The 18,850-nt window shown below is 37.9% G+C and overlaps 1 protein-coding gene across 4 annotated transcripts in view; it reads left to right on the forward strand.

The window, feature by feature from the left end:
• LOC150078211 (uncharacterized) overlaps positions 1-18,850 on the forward strand; it is a 446,657-nt gene that overhangs the window by 414,935 nt on the left and 12,872 nt on the right. For 3 of the 4 annotated variants that reach the window (XM_090385062.1, XM_090385064.1, XM_090385066.1), the window contains 2 exons: positions 4,010-4,116; positions 14,456-14,632. In XM_090385062.1, the coding sequence (XP_090241188.1) occupies positions 4,010-4,116; positions 14,456-14,632 (284 nt within the window). The remainder of the gene's footprint in view (positions 1-4,009; positions 4,117-14,455; positions 14,633-18,850) is intronic. The other variant, XM_090385063.1, reaches the window with a different exon arrangement.

An 18,850-nucleotide genomic window follows, 5' to 3' on the forward strand; every position in this document is an offset into this window, starting at 1 on the left:
CTCACTCCTGGGCATCAGGCAACACAGCGGCAATCTACAAGGCAGAATGCGCTGCTCCCAAAGGAACTAGTTATTGTTGGTGACTCTATTGTCAGGGAGACGGAATATATTTTGTAAAAAAGATAGATGGAACAATACCATGGTATCTACCTGGGGCAAAAGTTGATGAAGTTGTAAAGCATATATCATCTTTTAAGGGCACAAAGGGTGATATTGTTGTACACGTTGGCACCAATGACATTAAGAGTAGGAGATCTACAGATTTACTTAACAAGTACAGGTCAATGTTGTAAAAAAAAAGTGTGAATTAGGGTTAAATTTGAAAGTGTCTGCAATTCTGCCCAGACACGATAGGAGGGAGTATATGATGAGAGCCTTGTCAATCAATTCGGCCCTGGAGGGAATGTGCAAGGCTCAAGGGGTAGAATTTTTTTCAGTGTGGTCTGTGCTTGTTAACACGAGAGATTGCTTCTACAGGGATGGGATACACTTAAATAGAAAGGGTTCAAGAATATTTGCTGATGCTATCGAGGGAATGATAGGTGGGTCGGAACACTGCTAGCTTCGGGGGATTCACAGACTAAAAGATTGAGAGTAGCCACAGGCAGAGGTGAAGGTGATTCTTGCACAACTTCTATTAGAATAAGTAGCGACCTGGAGTGAGGGGTGCTGGGGGTTTCAGGGACTGATAGCACTGCTATCAGTCTGTTTCACGATTTCAGGGACTGATAGCACTGCTATCAGTCTGTTTCACGATTTCAGGGACTGATAGCACTGCTATCAGTCCCTGAAATCGTGAAACAGATGGGATGTGTTACGGTAACTAATAATAAGGATAGGTACATGTATACCAATGCTAGAAGTATAGTAAATAAATTTGAAGTGTTGGTCAAGACATCAAAGGCGAATATTGTTGGGATAGCAGAGACGTGTCACACAGATATAAGGAATGCAGAACTGGAATTTGGGGAGTACAGTGTGTACAGGAAGGATAGGAAGGGAGGAGGTGTTATGGTGTTAATTAAGAAAAACATAAAATCAAAAGAAGTGCATCCAGTTGATACAGATGAACAGTGCACTGTTGAGTTAGTTTGGTGTAACATAAGCCCTGCAAAAGCAAAATAAGAGTAGGAGTGTGTTATAGGCCTAATGAGTACAATGAACAATTGTACAGAGAAATAGTGGGCTAGTAAATAAGAATGTCTTATAATGGGGGATTTTAACTTTCCAGATAAAGACTGGAACTTGTGGGTTGTCACTCACACACTAGTAAGACTTTTGTGGATTTATTGGATGACTGTTTTCTGCAGCAGCATGTTCGAGAGGCAACCAGATAGGGTTAATACACTTGATCTGGTTATTACCAATGATCATTCGTGTATAAAGAATTTGCAGATAAAGGAACAACTAGGTGGCAGTGATAACATTGTACTGATGTGGGATTTACTTAAAGATATAATTACCATCAGGGGTAAAGAAAGGGTTTTTGCTTCAGTATAGGTGAATACAGTGGTCTCACACAGTTTTTAAATTCTGTACAGTGGGATCAACTGACAATGTTACCAACAGTAAATTCTAAGTGGGAAGGAATTAATCGTGGATGCTACTAAAAGTTTCATACCTATTAAGAAATATTGTTCAAGGTTTAGGCCTAAATGGTTATCTAATGAGACTCGTGACAGAGGAGAAAAATGCATGGGATGTATATAAATTATCAAGCGACTCAGAAGCCTATGGCAGATATAAGCTAGTCTGTAATCGGGTCACAAAGGAGGTTAGGCAGGCGAAGGCAGATTACAAGAAATCTTTGGCAAAAGATGCTAAGAAAAACAGCAAGGATTTCTTTACTTATATAAACTCTAAAAGGAAGGGGATGAATCTGATTGGCCCACTTGATATCGATGGTTTGACTGTTGATGATCCTACTCCGTTGGCAAACAAACTGAATGAGTATTTTTTGCCTCTACATTCACACATGAGGAGTTATTAAGGTTTGAAAATGGCAGAAGGTTATCAAATTGTAGCAGGGTACTTAATGATTTTGTAATAACGGAGAGCAAAGTGGAGGAGAAATTGTTGAAGTTAAACATAAGAAAGGCACCTGAAGTGGATGGGATCTATCCAGTTATATTAAAGGAGGCGGCAAAGAAATTAAGCAAACCCTTAGCCATAATTATGAGAGCATCCTTGGACTCAAGTGGAGGTTCCCACGGACTGGAGGTGTGCAAATGTATCCCCAATTCACAAAGGGGTATTGAAGGGTGACACGAGTAATTACAGACCAGTTAGTTTAACTTCTGTTCCGGGTAAAATAATGGAGTCATTGGTTAAAGATGCTTTGCAGGATCATCTAGACAAGACTCAGCAATAATTCAGACACAGCATGGGTTTGTTAAGGGAAACAAAGTAAGTAATTCCACCGGTCTCCTACTCTTAATATCATTAGTGCCAACGTTACAACAATATCACCTTTTGTGCCCTTAAAAGATGATATCTGCTCTACAACCTCATCAACCTTTGCCCCTGGCAGACATACTCTGGTCCTGTTCTACCTATCCCTTTTATACACTGTTCACCGTTTTCCCTGACAATAGAGCCACCGACAACTATTAGTTCCTGGGGGACCAGCGCATTCTGCCTTGGGGGTTGCTGCTGTGTTGCGTGATGATCAAGTGCAAGTTCTGGCTTTGATGTGGGCAGCTGAGAGCTTGATGGGGCCCCTCAATTTAGATCCTTCGAAGGCATCCACCCCCTCCTTCAAGCTCTCATATAGGAAATCAGGATATCGCCTGATTTCCTCAGACTCCTTACATTGTGCACACACAGACATTCCCCTTTGGCAATATCATGTTCTATACCTGATTGCTCCACAAACATCAAACAAGCATGCATTTTAAAAGGCTGATTCAGAGAGCAACTGCCCCCCCCCCCCAGTTCTCCCTGAGCCACAGCACTCCCATTACTTGAGCCTTTTGCTTTGCTGCTCTGGTCTGAGTCGTTATTTCGATTCAATTTCAATAAAATTTCAATTTCAGTACAAAATTATAACCCTAATGTCTATTGTCTTTATCCCAATAAAGTTATAATACTATATATCTATATATATATATTTTTAATATCGAGTATTGTCTCAGAGTTTCGTTATGTAACTTCCGTATCAAGTTATGTATTAATTGATAATGTTACGTTTGTAAAATCTAAGTCGTTATATGTATTTAGTTAAAAAAGTACAATTTAATTGACAATGAAGTTTAAAAAGTTTAATAAATTTTACTGATTAATTGATACTATGCTATACTAAGCAAATGCTATCTAATACGGGATATAATCTTGTATCGTATAACAAGGGTGGCAAGTTATGAACGGTAAATCTATGGACACTTTAAGTATTAATTAACTTCCAAAATCTCGCTATCTAAATTAAGAATAAACCAAGGAGCTTGACGAGGTCTATAAGCTACTTATAGAAAATAATGTCAATAAAGAAAATTAAGTCAATAAAGCAGCTAAATATAGCTAAAAACCTTGCGTTCGCCGGAGCTGCAAAATCTGTAAAACACATGGATACCCTTACCCATAGCCTTAACATTGTTGCAGTAACGTACCCTGATTACAGTCAATAATCACCTAGCCAATCTGTGCATCATCTGCAGACTTACACATTAAGCTGATATGTCTTCATCAATATCATTAATAAATATAGAAAACGATACTGGACCAGCACTGAACCCTGGGGAACTCCACTAATAACAGCAGTCCCCATTGGTAACTACTCCTTTTCTTCTCCCATTTAACCAACCCTTTATCCATAACAGTAGTTATTGTAGTTATTTTTAGATTGCTGTATATAAATTTATCTTACTTAGAACAATATTGTATTTTATTACAAACAAAAGATAGTTCTAGTTTACAAAGTACTAATTTTGTGTTTTGTTTTTCTAACATAGAATGCAGGTATTTTTGTCATTGTGAATCACGTTATTCTATAAATTATTTCTTAACATTTTAGCTCTTCCTTTGCCCCCTTCTAACTTTCATCTACTCCAGCGAGTTGGCCATGATGCTCTGTTAGTTGGCTGGGATTATCCAGAAGAAAGTGATACTGTAGGTTTTGAGGTAACTTTTCTTTTATGAAAAAAATCTTGTTAAATTTGAGTATTAGTTTAACGTGACTTGTTTTTCATTATATTTATCGAATTTTCTGTTAGAAAGTAAATTGTTAATTTTACAGTAATAATCTAGGTTTTCTCAAGTTTCATGTAACCTATATAACTAGTGCAAGTTTTATATAACCTTTACATAACTAGAGCAATTTATTTGAATAAATACCAACAGAAAAGTATGGTTTTGTAATTTTCACAGATTAAACCATCTCAGATTATAAATATTGTAGTTATTTAATTTGAATACTTCTTCTAATGCAGGCATTCTCAACCAGTGTGCAGTGCACTAGTACAATAGCAGGACCTGTCTTCAGATTTCAGGGAGTCTGAATACAGTTCTGGAAGGGGCCATGAGAAGGAGGTGGACTCTGTTCATTATGTGCACCATAAATGAGTTATATAGCAAAAAAAAAAAAAAAAAAAAAAAAACAAGGTTACACTAATTCTGAGAAAACTGTTAGAAACTCTTTTTCCCTTAATTTTTGGTAGTTGGAATATTAGCAATTGTGTATTGTGCAGATTACGTACAAATGGACAAACAGATTTTTAATCTTATTTTTTAAGTATGCATACTTTAAATGTGGAAGGGGAAATTTTGAAGGTGACCAGTTATAAATATTTTTGTTAATTGACAGCAATATTTTGTTGTTGACAATAATAAAACAAAACAATATTTATTTTTTTTGGAGGTCCAATGGTAAACCTAGGAATCAAAATGGCTATGGGGTTGAAAATGTTTGTGTGACACCGTGTGCTTGTAATAAGATTTTAGTAGTTTTATATACTACAATTACTTATTGTAATAATGAGGAGTGTAGTATTTGATACATAGTATATGATAATGGATGTGTTTAATTGTAGCCTTGTTGAGATGATCCTGCAATACTTCTTTTATCAATCACTCCATTGTTTTCACTGGAACAGAAGTTAAATTGACAGGTCTGTAATTTCTTGTCTCACCTTTGATCCCCCTTTGTAAATTCGGGGATACATTCGCACATCTGCAGCACAAGGCGGGGGGCCTTCCCCGAATCCAAAGATGCTCTCATAATTATGGCTAAGGGTTTACTTACTTCCTTTGCTGCCTCCCTTAATATAATTGGATACATCCCATCCACATCAGGTGCCTTTCTTTTGTTTAACTTCGACAATTTCTCTTCTACGTTCCTCTCAGTTATTAAAAACCATTTTGGTCCCTGTTAGATTTTGATAAACTTCTGGCATCCCCTTGCCTAAAAAATTCCTCATGTGTGAATTTAAATGCAAAATACTCATTCAGTTTGTCAGCAACCTGAGCAGGATCATCAATAGACAAACCATCGATATCGAGTGGACCAATTGGATTCATACCTTCCTTCTAGTGTTTACATAAGTAAAAGTCTTTGCTGTTTTTCTTTGCATCCTTGCCAAAGATTTCTAGTAATCTGCCTTCACTTTTGTGACCTCCTTTGGGACTTGATTGCAGACTAATTTATATATACCATAGGCTTCTGTGTTGCCCAATAATCTATATGCATCCCTTGAATTTTTCTTCTCTGCCACAAGTTTCATCAGTTCATCTGTTTAGGTCTACACCTTGAAGAGTATTTCTTAGTTTGTGTGAAAAGACTAGTAGGTTCTATGATTAATTCCTTAAACGGTTCCCATTTAGAATTTGATGATGTTAACATCATTAGTTGGTCCCGCTGTATAGAATTTAAACTGTCTGAGACCACTGTAGTTATCTTTATGAAAGCAAAAACTTCTCTCTTTATCTTTGATGGTAGCTACATCTTTAAGTAAATCCCAATTCAATACATTGTTATCACTGTTAACTAGTGGTTCTTTTGCAATTTCTTAATGCGTGAATAATCATTGCTGATAATCAGATCAAGAGTATTACTCCGTCTTGTCTCTCTGATATGCCACTGTAGAAAACAATAAATCCATAAAAGTCTTGTTAATGTAAGAGTGAGCAACCAACCCACAAGTTCTGGTCAATGTCTGGAAAGTGCAAATGCCCCATTGTAAGACATTCTGATTTTCTGGGCAACTCTGTTTCTGTGTACACCTGTTCGTTGTACTCATCATAGTCATACTCCTACTCTCATTTTTGCTTTCCCAGTTTTTGTCACACCAAACTGACTCAACTTGCACTGGCCACTCATGTCAACTAGATGCAATTCCCTAGATTTTATGTACTTCTTTCCTAAGAGCATAACCCTTTTCCCCTTTCCTAACATGTCTGTCCTTCTGTATTAGGGCTCTAGAATTAGCTAGATCTAGAATTTATAATGAGCGATACTGTTTGTGAGAATAATAATTTAGGGATACTAATGTTCAATTGTTGCATCAATTGTTTAAGATTATGCAACTAAATTGGATTGTCAAGTTTCAGGTTATTTAGTTTAGGAATAGAATTCCAACTTTTTCTTTTTGTGAATGCGAGAGATTAGAAAGTTGGGAACATATCCTTTATAATTCAGAGATATATATATATATATATATATATATATATATACACACATACAGGGTGTCTCAAAAATATTGGTACAAACGTTTAAGGGAAGTAGGTAACATCTAAAGGAATGTGAATCGCATAGGAACCCATAACCGGAAACGTCACCGTAAGTCAGTACACGGTGCAGTTCTTCAGTTCGCGAGAGGGGAAAATTTCTAGTTCACTCATTCAAGCAGTAGTTACCGCACGAAGAGCATGCATCGATATGTGTACTGTGAGCTGGGAGACATGCACCTAGTATATGGATTAGCAGAGGGCAATGGACGAGCCGCTCAACGAATTTACGGAGAACGCTTCCCAAACAGACATGTACCGGACCACCGTTTATTTGCGTGTATACATCAAAATTTGTGCGATTATGGGTCATTTAGAGGTAACAGAAGTAGTGCGGGCAGACCATGTTCGATGCGAACTCCCGCCACGGAAGAAAGTGTGTTGAATGCCTCCAGAATAATCCTACTACCAGCACACGTGCAGTTGCCTCTGCCTTAAGAGTGTCTCGTTGCAGTGTACAGCGTGTCTGGCACGACGGTTCCTTACACCCCTTTCATCTCCAAAGGGTTCAGTTACTGCTCCCCCAAGATCATCCTGCACGTGCACGTGTGGTTTTTGCGCAGTGGTTTCTCCAAGAAAGTGTTCAAGACTTGAATTTTGTTTTGTTCACGGATGAGGCTTATTTCACTCGGGAAGGCTTATTCAATGGGCTCACAACAACCCACACGGTGTGCGCCCCCATGCGGCACAACATCGCTTCGCAATAAATGTGAGGGGCAGGTATGGTCGGTGACTGCTTAGTCGGCCCATACCTGTTACCATCCCGCATGAACTCTGCTAAATATTGGATCTTTCTTGAACAAGTTCTACCAGGGTTACTTGACGATGTTCCAGCAAATGTGAGACGCAACATTTGGTTTCAACATGACGGGGTGCCTGCCCATTATGGAAGGTGTGTTCGTGACCATTTGAACAGGCGTTTTGGTTGTCGATGGATTGGCCCTGGTGGGCTCGTTGCCTGGCCCCCACGCTCACCTAATTTATCGAGCCTTGATTTATTTCTGTGTGTGGGGCCCTCAACTCTATCGTGTATGAATAGCCTGTGGAGATGGAAATGGATCTCGTGGCTAGACTCGTCTGCGCTGCTGTCAAAGTAACTCCAGGTGTGTTCGACCGTGTCCGCCAATCCATGCTGCGTCGGTGTCACACATGCATCGCGTCTCATGGTGGAACCTTCGAGCATCTGTTGTAACATCATGAAATGCATCCATCTCGTACTCCATTGTTAATATTATGTCAAATAAATGTTTGTCACTAATTACTGTCTTGTGTCATTTCTGCTTCTTGTGCCTCTGCTACTACTTTCCCGTGACGTTTCCGGTTATGGGTTCCTACGCGATTCACATTCCTTTAGATGTTACCTACCTCCCCTAAACGTTTGTACTAATATATTTGAGACACCCTGCATATATATGAGGAATATAGAGCTAACTTGAGAGGAAAATATATAAACTTTGTTAGAGGTAATGAGCAGTATTATATTGACAGTAAAGAAAATTTTACATTTCAAGAGTTTTGCGGGCTGGGTTTTGATAAGAGGAAATGTTTCGCAACATTAATTGGTCACGTGTATTCCTATATTGTAACTGTATGTGAAAAGGGGGGGTCAAATAATAATAAAATAAATATATATATTTTTTGTATGTTTTAGAGTTGTTTGTTATTTGGTTTTTTAGGAGCATTAGCAACTAAGGCCATATTGCTCGGGGGATATGCGGTGGTCATTCCCTGACCTTTCCGCATCCTCCGTATTTGGTGGTGACGGGCTCGAACCCCGGTCTAATCAAGAAGCGTGTGCTACGCACTGCAGCTCCTTCCCACCTGGCTACGGAGGCGCCTGTTTTAGAGTAGGTTGATGTTTGGTTGGATGGGGGGGTGCATTATTCCTATTATTTATTTTATTTTATTTTTTTGTTTGTTTCCTTCTTGTTGTCTGTGGTTCAGACAGGGTGAAAGAAATTTTTTTATTATTATTTTTATTTATTTATTTTTTGGAGTGGGGTTATTTGATTTTATACGTTATGTTTTGTTGTTTAATTAAATTTAGTGTTATATTTGTTGTTACCTCCTTTTCTGTTTGAGGTGTGGACAGGGGGGAGGAAATATTTTTATTTTTCATTTATATATATTTTTTATTTATATATACAGGGTGTCTCAAAAATATTGGTACAAAAGTTTAGGGGAGGTAGGTAACATCTAAAGGAATGTGAATCGCATAACCGGAAACATCACGGTAAAATAGTAGCAGAGGCACAGGAAGCAGAAATGAGACAAGACAGTAATTAGTTGCAAACATTTATTTGACATAATATTAATAATGGAGTAAGAGACGGATGCATTTCATGATATTACAACAGATGCTCGAAGGTTCCACCATGAGACGTGATGCATGCGTGACACTGACGCAGCATGGATTGGTGGATGCGGTCGAACGCACCTGGTGTTTCTTTGACAGTAGCAGCAGCAGTGCAGATGAGTCTTGCCACGAGATCCATTTCCATCTCCACAGGCGATTCGTACACGATAGATCTGAGGGCCCCCCATAGAAAAAAATCAAGGCTCGATAAATCATTTGAGCTTGGGGGGCAGGCAACGGGTCCATCACGGCCATTCCATCGACACCCAAAATGCCTTTTCAAATGGTCACGAACACACTTTCCATAATGGGCAGGCGCCCCGTCATGTTGAAACCAAATGTTGCGTCTCACATTTGCTGGAACATCGTCTATTAACCCTGGTAGAACTTGTTCAAGAAAGATCTGATATTTAGCGGAGTTCATGCAGGATCGTAACAGGTATGAGCCGACTAAGCAGTCACCAACCATACCTGCCCACACATTTATTGCGAAGTGATGTTGTGCTGCTTGGGGCGCACATGGTGTGGGTTGTCTTGAGCCGACACATGAGCATAGTGCTGATTGAATAAGCCTTCCCGAATGAAATAAGCCTCATCCGTGAACAAAACATAGGCTGGAAAACTCAAGTCTTGAACACTTTTTGGAAAAACCACTGTGCAAAAGCCACACGTGCAGCATGATCTTGGGGGAGCAGTAACTGAACCCTTTGGAGATGAAAGGGGTGTAAGGAATCGTTGTGCTAGACATTGCTGTACACTGCATCGAGACACTCCTAAGGCAGAGGCAATGGCACGTGTGCTGATAGTAGGAATATTCTGGACAACATTCAACACTTTCTTACATGGCGGCAGTTCGCGTCGAACGTGGTCTGCCCACACTATTCCTGTTACCTCTAAATGACCCATAATTGCACAAATTTTGATGCACATGCACAAACAAACGGTGATCCAGTACCTGTCTGTCTGGGAAGTGTTCTCCATAAATTCATTGAGCGGCTTGCCCATTGCCCTCTGCTAATCCATACGCTATGTGCATGTCTGCTAGCTCACAGTTTGTATATCAATGCATGCTCTTCATGCGGCGACTACTGCTTGAATGAGTAAACCAGAAATTTTCCCTCTCGCGAACTGATGAACAGCGCCATCTACCGACTTACGGGGATGTAGTAGTAGTGGCATGTGATGCAAGAAAGCATGTGTATGAGCTTATGCAGCATCAGCCAAAAAAAAACAAAAAAACACACCATTCCCTCCAAATGCCTGTCCAGTTCCTCCTTAAATTTATTCAACCTATCAACTTCCACAACGACAGATGGAAGTTTGTTCCAGCAATTAACCACCTGCTGGCTAAAGGCAAATTTCTGCACATCTATTCTACATCTGTCTTTTCTTAATTTGAATTTATGCCCCCTTAGGTTCGTAATCTGAACAAGTGGAAGGATGCCATCAGAATTCAGCATGCTCAACTCATTCAAGGCTTTAAACACCTCAATCAGATTACCACGCAGGTGCCTAGTCTCCAGCCACTGCAATTTGCAGAACTTAAGCCTCTCTTGGTCAGAGGATCCCTTCATTCCCCTCACCAATCTTGTTGCCCTTCTCTGTACACGCTCAAGCAAATCTACATCCTTCCTAAAATGAAGCCTCCTGACCTATATGCAATACTCAAGGTGTGGCCTGACAATTGCCTTATACAAAGAGACAATCACCTCCTTTTCCCTGCTAGCAAAATTCCTATATATCATTGACAAAACCCCATGACCTGCCCTGGCAGCCTGTCTGCATTGCTCAGAAAACTTCATATCTGCCTGTACAATTACTCCCAGGTCTTTTTCATTTTCTACTATCTTAAGTGTAGTACCACACAGTTGGTACCTTTCTCTGGGGTTACTTCTGCCCATGTGCAGTACTTTGCATTTGTTAAGGTTAAACTTCAGTTGCTACTTCTTAGCCCATCTGCCCAAATTATCTAGATCCTGTTGCATAGGAACACACGTTTTCGGTTATGAGTTCTTATGCGATTCACATTCCTTTAGATGTTACCTACCTCCCCTAAACGTTTTTGTACCAATATTTTTGAGACACCCTGTATATATATATATATATATATATATATTTATTTTTATTTTTTTGCTGTGGGTTTTATTTAAAAACCTCTCAGACGTGGGCAGCCTGGGAGTGTGATTGTAGTGAAATACTGGCACCAAGCAGTATTTCACTACTTCTGGTGGGTGCAGGGTAAATGTGCATAATGCACAGACAGAAGAGTAGACCCTGGCTCAGCTTCACGTGCCAGGGATGGGCACCAGGAAGCTGATGTCATTGTGACATCAACTCACTGGTGGCAAAGTAGCTTGTCGATTACACTACACAAACCTACATATTACACCGCAGGTCTATTTGTAGAAGTTCTGTGTGAATACAGATTTTATTGGTGGAGATAGGCCTGGGTGCTACCTAAGTCAAGTATACATACAATACAAATGTCCTTCTGTATTTTAATTTTCCTGGGAAATCTCTTCCTTCTAATAAACTTTATATCCACTCCCCCCCCACTTCTCCCACTTATTCCTGTTTCAGTTCTCAAAAGTACCCTCTGGATTTTCAGGTAATCCCTGAAAGCTCCAGTAAGAGTCTGGCATACAGTCCCTGGCATGCCTCCACATGTCAAGTACATAAGCAAGGGATGGGAGGTGGGTGGGGGACCAGGGGTCCTTGGCAGCAAAGTCCCCAGGTGCCAGCACTCAACGTTCATTCAACAGACCCCCCCACGTTGATCAGACGAAACCTTCCGTCTGATCAACGATCGCCAGTATGGATTTCGTCAGTATTGATCCAGTGGTGATATTCTGGCTTATGTTACCCATTTATGGACTAATTCAATGGAAAAGTTCGGTGAAACACAAGCAGTTGATCTTGACATCTCAAAGGCTTTTGATCGTGTTTGGCATAAAGGTCTTCTAAACAAGCTTCTATCTTATGGTTTGCCAACTGTTTTTTGTAATTGATTATCCAGTTTTCTCTCTGATTGTTCACTGAGGGTGATGGTAGATGGCTCTCTGTCTTCTAACTTCTCCATTAATTCTGGTGTCCCTCAAGGTTCAGTTCTTTCCCCTACTCTTTTCCTCTTGTATATTAATGACCTCCTTCCATTGACTGTAAATCTTATCCATAGTTTTGCTGATGATAGCACATTGCTTTCCATTTTGAGAAATCTTGCTCTGCTCAATCAGCTTTAACTTCTGGAATATCTGCTATGAATTCCTTAAATGCTGATCTCCAGGTAATTCTCCAGTGGGGCAAAGACAGCTTAGTTGATTTCAATCCTTCTTAAACTTGGTCTTGTCTTATATCACACAAAAAGCTGCTCCTATGCTTAAATTTGGTGACACTCCAATTTCTAGGCAAAATGATATATCTCTTTTGGGGATTACCTTGACTTGTAATATCTCTTGGCACAAGCACATTACAAATATTGCTTCCTCTGCATCTAAAAAACTTGGTTTTCTCTTTCGCTCTCGGTGTTACTTTTCTTTCAAACAGCTGTTCACTCTGTACAAATTGCAATTCTGCCCTCCATGGAATATTGTTCCCACATCTGTGGCGGTGCCCCCAAAATCTCTCTCAGGCTTCTAGATTCCATTTAGAAAAGGGCAGTTAAGTTATTTAATGATTCCTCTGTAACAGAGTCTGTCCACTCGCTGTTTCATATGTCTATGAGACAGCGAGTGGAGCATGCCTTTTCTATACATATTTCCATGGGCCCTGTTCCTCTGAATTGGCTTCTATAATTGCCGCTCGCTCTTTCAAAACAGTCCGAACATGTGCCACCACCAGCCACATCCATTTACTGTCCAAGTTCAAACTCACAGAACCAACTTTTCATCTTCGTCATTTATTCATTCAACTGCCATTTTCTGGAACAACCTTCCTTCATAAGTATTTCCTGAAAATTACAGTCTACAGAAGTTCAAGTCTAATGTCAACAAATATCTTCTTTCATCTTCTCAATCTCCAACACAAGAATGGTACTAAGTACTATAGGTTCTAATACCTCTCTTGTTTGGGGTTTTCATAAAAAAAAAAAAAAAAGTTATGCGGTAATAATACAACCATGCTACATGTTTGTATTTTATTCATGAAACTATACGATTATGCTTGAAAGTTATAAAATTATAAGTTAAAATAATATGTAACAAAATTATTCAACTAATGCCAATCTATGTGATTCGAACTTTTAGAGCTACCTATTTACCACATTTAAAAAATTTGAATTCCCCTACTACTCGTTCTATTTCTATAGCAATGGTGGTAAGATTCAAATGATGCATAGGTTATACGTATGTTAAGTAACCCACAAAATCTCTAGCTAAATTAAAGAGTGAAATAAGGAGCATGAATAGGACTATAAAGCAACTTAGAGAGTATGATTTAATATGACAATTATGTCAATAAAACAGCAAAATTCTTCAAAAGCTTATCCATTTCTTGGAGCTGAAAATTCCGTTGTCTAGCATGTGGATATTGTTATCCCCAAGTTCAACTCTATATTTTATTGAGTTTACTGTATATTTATATTAAAATCCTTACATTCTGTGAAATTACCTGCAAGTTGTGAGTGACTTTAAGAACTGGAGCCTAATTGTTCCATGACATACTATAAAACATTTATCATGGCCACTGTTTGTTTTGTTTGGTTTTTAGGAGCATTAGCAACTAAGGCCACATTGCTCCAGGGATATGGCAGTGGTCATTCCATGACCTTTCCGCATCCTCGGTATTTGGTGGTCACGGGTTCGAACCTAGTCTAATCAAGAAGCGTGTGCTACGCACTGCTGCTCCTGCCCACTTGGCTACGGAGGCGCCCATGGCCACTGTAGGTGAATAGTTAAACACAAGTATAAGCTGATTCCATTTGTATTTGAATTGATTGCGATTCAAGCCCTTGTGACTGCTTACTGTGATGTTCTTGTATTCTTTCTACTGAATTCTTTGAACTGTTTTTGTCTGACACTTGAAGATGAACAAATTCTTGAGCTTTATAAAATGAGCAGCATGTGCAAATATATAAATTGTATAACAAATTACAAATATTTTGGCATTAATTCATGTCTAACCTGAGCACACTTTTATTCAAGTATAGGATTTTTATAATTTGTGTATAAGTTTGTCCTCAAATTTCATGTTTTTTTAGCACTTCAGTGGCCAACTTCCATCTGGAATATACAAAAAGTTAAATAACACACTAAGTTAAAATGACCTGCACTTTTAATAGCAGATAATGATATGCAAAAAATATATTGTTATAATTCTGGTCTTAAGATCTGATATTTTGAGAATTACTTTTTTCTTTCTTATTTTTTCACCCTCCCCTTCTTACAGATATTTGTGGATGGGGAACTGCAAGAAACTATCACTGCCCAAGACCACCGCAAAGCATTACTTAAAAGTTTAAATCTGTCTAGCCCAATGGTTATTAGCATTTGTGCCATATCTACAACAGGCATGGTATCTAATCCAGATATCATTTACTATCCAGATCATTCAATAATATCAAAGGTATAGGGTCTGTTTATTTTATTATTAATATTATTATTATTAGCTATATGGTGCAAAGAAGCCTGAGGCTTATGCTACACCAGCCAAAAAAAAAAAAAAAATACCTGAGAGAGAGAGAGAGAGAGAGAGAGAGAGAGAGAGAGAGAGAGAGAGAGAGAGAGAGAGAAGGAAATCACCCCAAGAAATATAGTTTTAAGGATATAGCAAAACCTTTGTTTCATCTTACGTTTTTTATATAATGTATATAGTAGAAAAACACCAAGATGGAATAATACTTTAAAATTTTATAGTATTTTCCTAGTAAAATGCCCCAATGTAGACTTTTTTTTTTTTCCATTTTAATACTTGCTTACTTGTTACAGTATGTTAATTTGTTAGTATTAATCTGATTTAATATGTTAATCTGTCAGTTCATGAAAATTATTATCCTCTGAATAACATTTGGATAATCAGCATTTTGTCTATTTAATTTGTAAATTTCATACAGTAATTATTAAAATTTTTCATTCATCACAATTCTGGAGCTATTAGTAGTGGCAAATGATGAAAGAAAGCAAGCTTATACAACATCAGCCAAAAAAAAAATATTTCACATATCTTTTTCCCTCCATTAGTTTCTGCTTCTTCCTTGTTTTTTTTTTTTTTTTATTTTTTTTTTGTAAAGGCAAGTTAACTTTAAACAAACAGATTAAAGGAAAAAAACAGATTGCTAATAAGTGAATATAATAAGAATCAAAATTTAGTAATCTGAGAACCATCTTGTCATTTTATACTGTATATTTGTTGGCCAGTAGATTTGACTGCTAAAGTAAATGCTGTAATCTTGATACTCATAATCAAATGGATGTTGTATATATCTGCAAGTCACCACACTCTTTTTGCATACATATCACAACTGAAACGATATTCTGCTATTTGTTTAAAATATGAGATGCTGTTATGACAGCCTATTTCAAGATTTACTAGTCTCTCACAGATGGTAGGTGTCAATTAGCATAGTCTGATGACTTGTACATAATAAAGTAGTTTTTTTACTATATGGCAACTCGCAGAGATTATTTGTGAGGTGTGGCAGTGAAGTTCTCAGACTGGAGCAATAAAAAAATCACGAAGTAATCACCATTTCATTGAATGCATTTATGACACTGTTCTAAAAGTTTATAGAAAGAGTCAAGCAAAGGTGTCTAAAGAGTGATATTCAGTTCAGCAGTTACGTTTTTCTTTATATTCTCAAGATCCTGAAATCTTTCTTTGAGGGCAGTTTTCATCTTGGGAAAGAGGAAGAGGTCTGTTGGTGCTAGATTCAGAGTGTGTAGGATGGATAGTTGATCTGTACAATTCAGTGTTTCATTAGAAATGTCTTCACAACAAGTGCAGAATGGGCAGGGGGGCATTGTTGTGCAATATGCACCACACCCTTTTTCTCAAAATTGTGGCCTCATCTTGGAAATGCACTTGAATAATCTTTGAAGCACCTGAATGTAGAACTCTGCATTGACTCACTTCCCTTCAGGCACAAATTTCTTGTTCATCACACAGTTTGTTAAAAAACATGATCAGCATAGTCTTGATCCTGGACTTCTGTAAATGGAACATTTGGGCATTGCTGATGATTTTGAAGTCCACTGCATGCTTTGATCTTTCATCTCTCTTCATACTGAAGCACCCAAATACTCATCGCCACTGAAATACAGTTGTGGAATACATCTTGACAAGCCCAGATGAAGTCTTTGCATGATGACATTCTTTGTTGCTTGTTCTGATTCATGAGGCTATGTGGCACAAATTTTGCATGGACTTGATGCATGCAAATATTCATATAAAATATGACAAATTGTCTCCTTATTCATATCCAGTTCATCAGCCATCATCCTAAGGGTCAAATGATGATCTCTTTCCATAAGTTTCTGAACTTCTGCAACTCTGTTCCTCATTTCAAGAGGTTGATGGACTTCCACTTCTTGGGTCATCACGTGCCTTTGAACCACTTATACCATTCAAACATAATTGTATGACTTAATGTTTCATCACCATTAACAGTTTTTAACATTTCAGCATACATTTCTGTTGTGGATTTTCCCATTTCAGGGCAAAATTTGATATTTGTTCGTTTCTCTATTGCAAAATTGTGACACGGAACGTTAACACTATTAACGAAACTGGTTATTACTTTCAACCTATCAGCCTATAAGATAATCTTTGTACCACCATCTCTTGGAGAAAGTTTGAGCTACAGCATACCACTTCTGTTTATTTTCAAGCTCATTGAATGTGACTGCAACAGCAGTAGTCTGGGAACTTTATTGCTACACCTCATATGTCAAATAATTGATGGATCTTCCTTTATATTACAAATTTTTACACCCTTTGAATATGCTAGCTGCACAGGAGATAAAACTAGTTTCTTCAAGCTGTATGTATGTTATTGTCAACAATGTACCTTTACTTAAAATCTTGACACTTCTCTGCATGAAAAACAACTGATTAATATTGTAGCTTGCTCTCTAAGATAATATAACATTAATTCATTATTTCAGCAATGCTTGTATCACAATAACTAATCCAGTAAGCACAGATCAGTACTATTTCTCTGTTAATTCCATGGATAATTAGTATTAATATGGAAAATGATGCAAGGAAAAAACTTATTCCACCTCATCTTTCCATCTCCTCTAATAATTTATTATACTATAAAACATTGGTGTAAATACACCATAGTGAACTCAATAATGAAAAACTACATAAATAGTGTAAAGGCATAGATTTGATTGTATATCATATTGTGACTACCTTCACAATATGAGATACAATCTTATAATTTATATATTTTTTCCTTAAATTTATTCAACCCATCCACTTCCCCAACACCAAATGGAAGTTTATTCCAACAAGTAACTTTCTGCACAGATCTGTGCCCTCTTATGTGTGCTGTTTGAGCAGTAAGAATGTCATCAACATCTAGCATACTCAATCCATTGAAATACCTCAATCAGTTCTCCTCGCAGGTGCCTAGTTTCCAGAACCAGTCTTTCTTGGTAAGAGTACCTTTACCCTTTTGTTGCTAGAATCTGCACTTGTTCCAGTAGAACTCCATCCTTTCTAAAATGAAGCTTCCACACCTGTATAGAGTATTCAAGATGTGGTCTAACCAAAGGTGGGATAATCGCTGCCTTATCCTTGCTGGCAAAAATTCCTGTATGTCATTTACAAAATGTTTGTGCTGTCCTGGCAGCCTGTCTACACTGCTTAGATAGCTTCATGTCTGACTGATGAAATACCCCCAGACTTTTTTGTTCTTTACTACCTTGAGTGTGATATCACACAATTGATATGTTATTCTGGATTAGTGATACATATATTCAGTAACCTAGAATAACATACTTTGCATTTTTCACTGTGGCAGATGGGCTGAGACATTTTAAATTTTTCATCTCTCAGCCCATATGCCAAATTTTTCTAGACCTCGTAGCATATTCTAATTACTGTCATTAACTACCCTACCAATCTTTGTATCATCTGCAAACAGACATTAAGCCTGATATGCCTTCATCAGTATCATTAATAACAACAGTGGACCTAACTCTGAACCCTGAGGTCTCCAGTAATAAAATTAGTCCAAGAAGAGCAGTGCCCATTGATCAGAGCCCACTCTACATCTAATTCTACATCACTTTCTCTTTTATTTCAGATCAGCATTCAGTTTAATTTTTAGGGTTTCCCATGTAATTGGCATAGAGATTAGAACAGCTCAAGCTGCTCATGGGTATTTTATTAGTACTTATAAATAATTGATGAAATTTTAGATATTTTTTTCTGCAGTACAGCATTTAATTTTATTTTTGCACTTATCACTTCTTTCTTAGTAAGTAACTAGCAGTAAAGCTACATGCACTATCCAGAAAATTAGAAACCTTTTACAATTAGCATAAACAGATAATTAAATGTATGATATGCAAACATAAACTGTTGCATGGTATGTCCAGAAGGTCTTTAGTATCATATAAATAATGTATGCTAACCTGGTCATGAGGAAGATGGGTGCTCCTTCTGATTTTCAGAAAGGTGTTATTGTTGGAGCATGTTTAGTAGGAGCCATTGTATCTGAATGGTTCTAGAAACATTCCAAAGATTTCCACCATCTATCCTGTCCTGGCTGCCTTATTCTATCTGAATCCAGTTGAGAACATCTGGGATATATTGGAAAGGGCATTTCAGCTT

This window comes from Mastigoproctus giganteus, chromosome 11 (assembly GCF_048544385.1).
Source record: "Mastigoproctus giganteus isolate SK-2022 chromosome 11, ASM4854438v1, whole genome shotgun sequence".
NCBI classification, from domain to species: Eukaryota; Metazoa; Arthropoda; class Arachnida; order Uropygi; family Thelyphonidae; genus Mastigoproctus; species Mastigoproctus giganteus.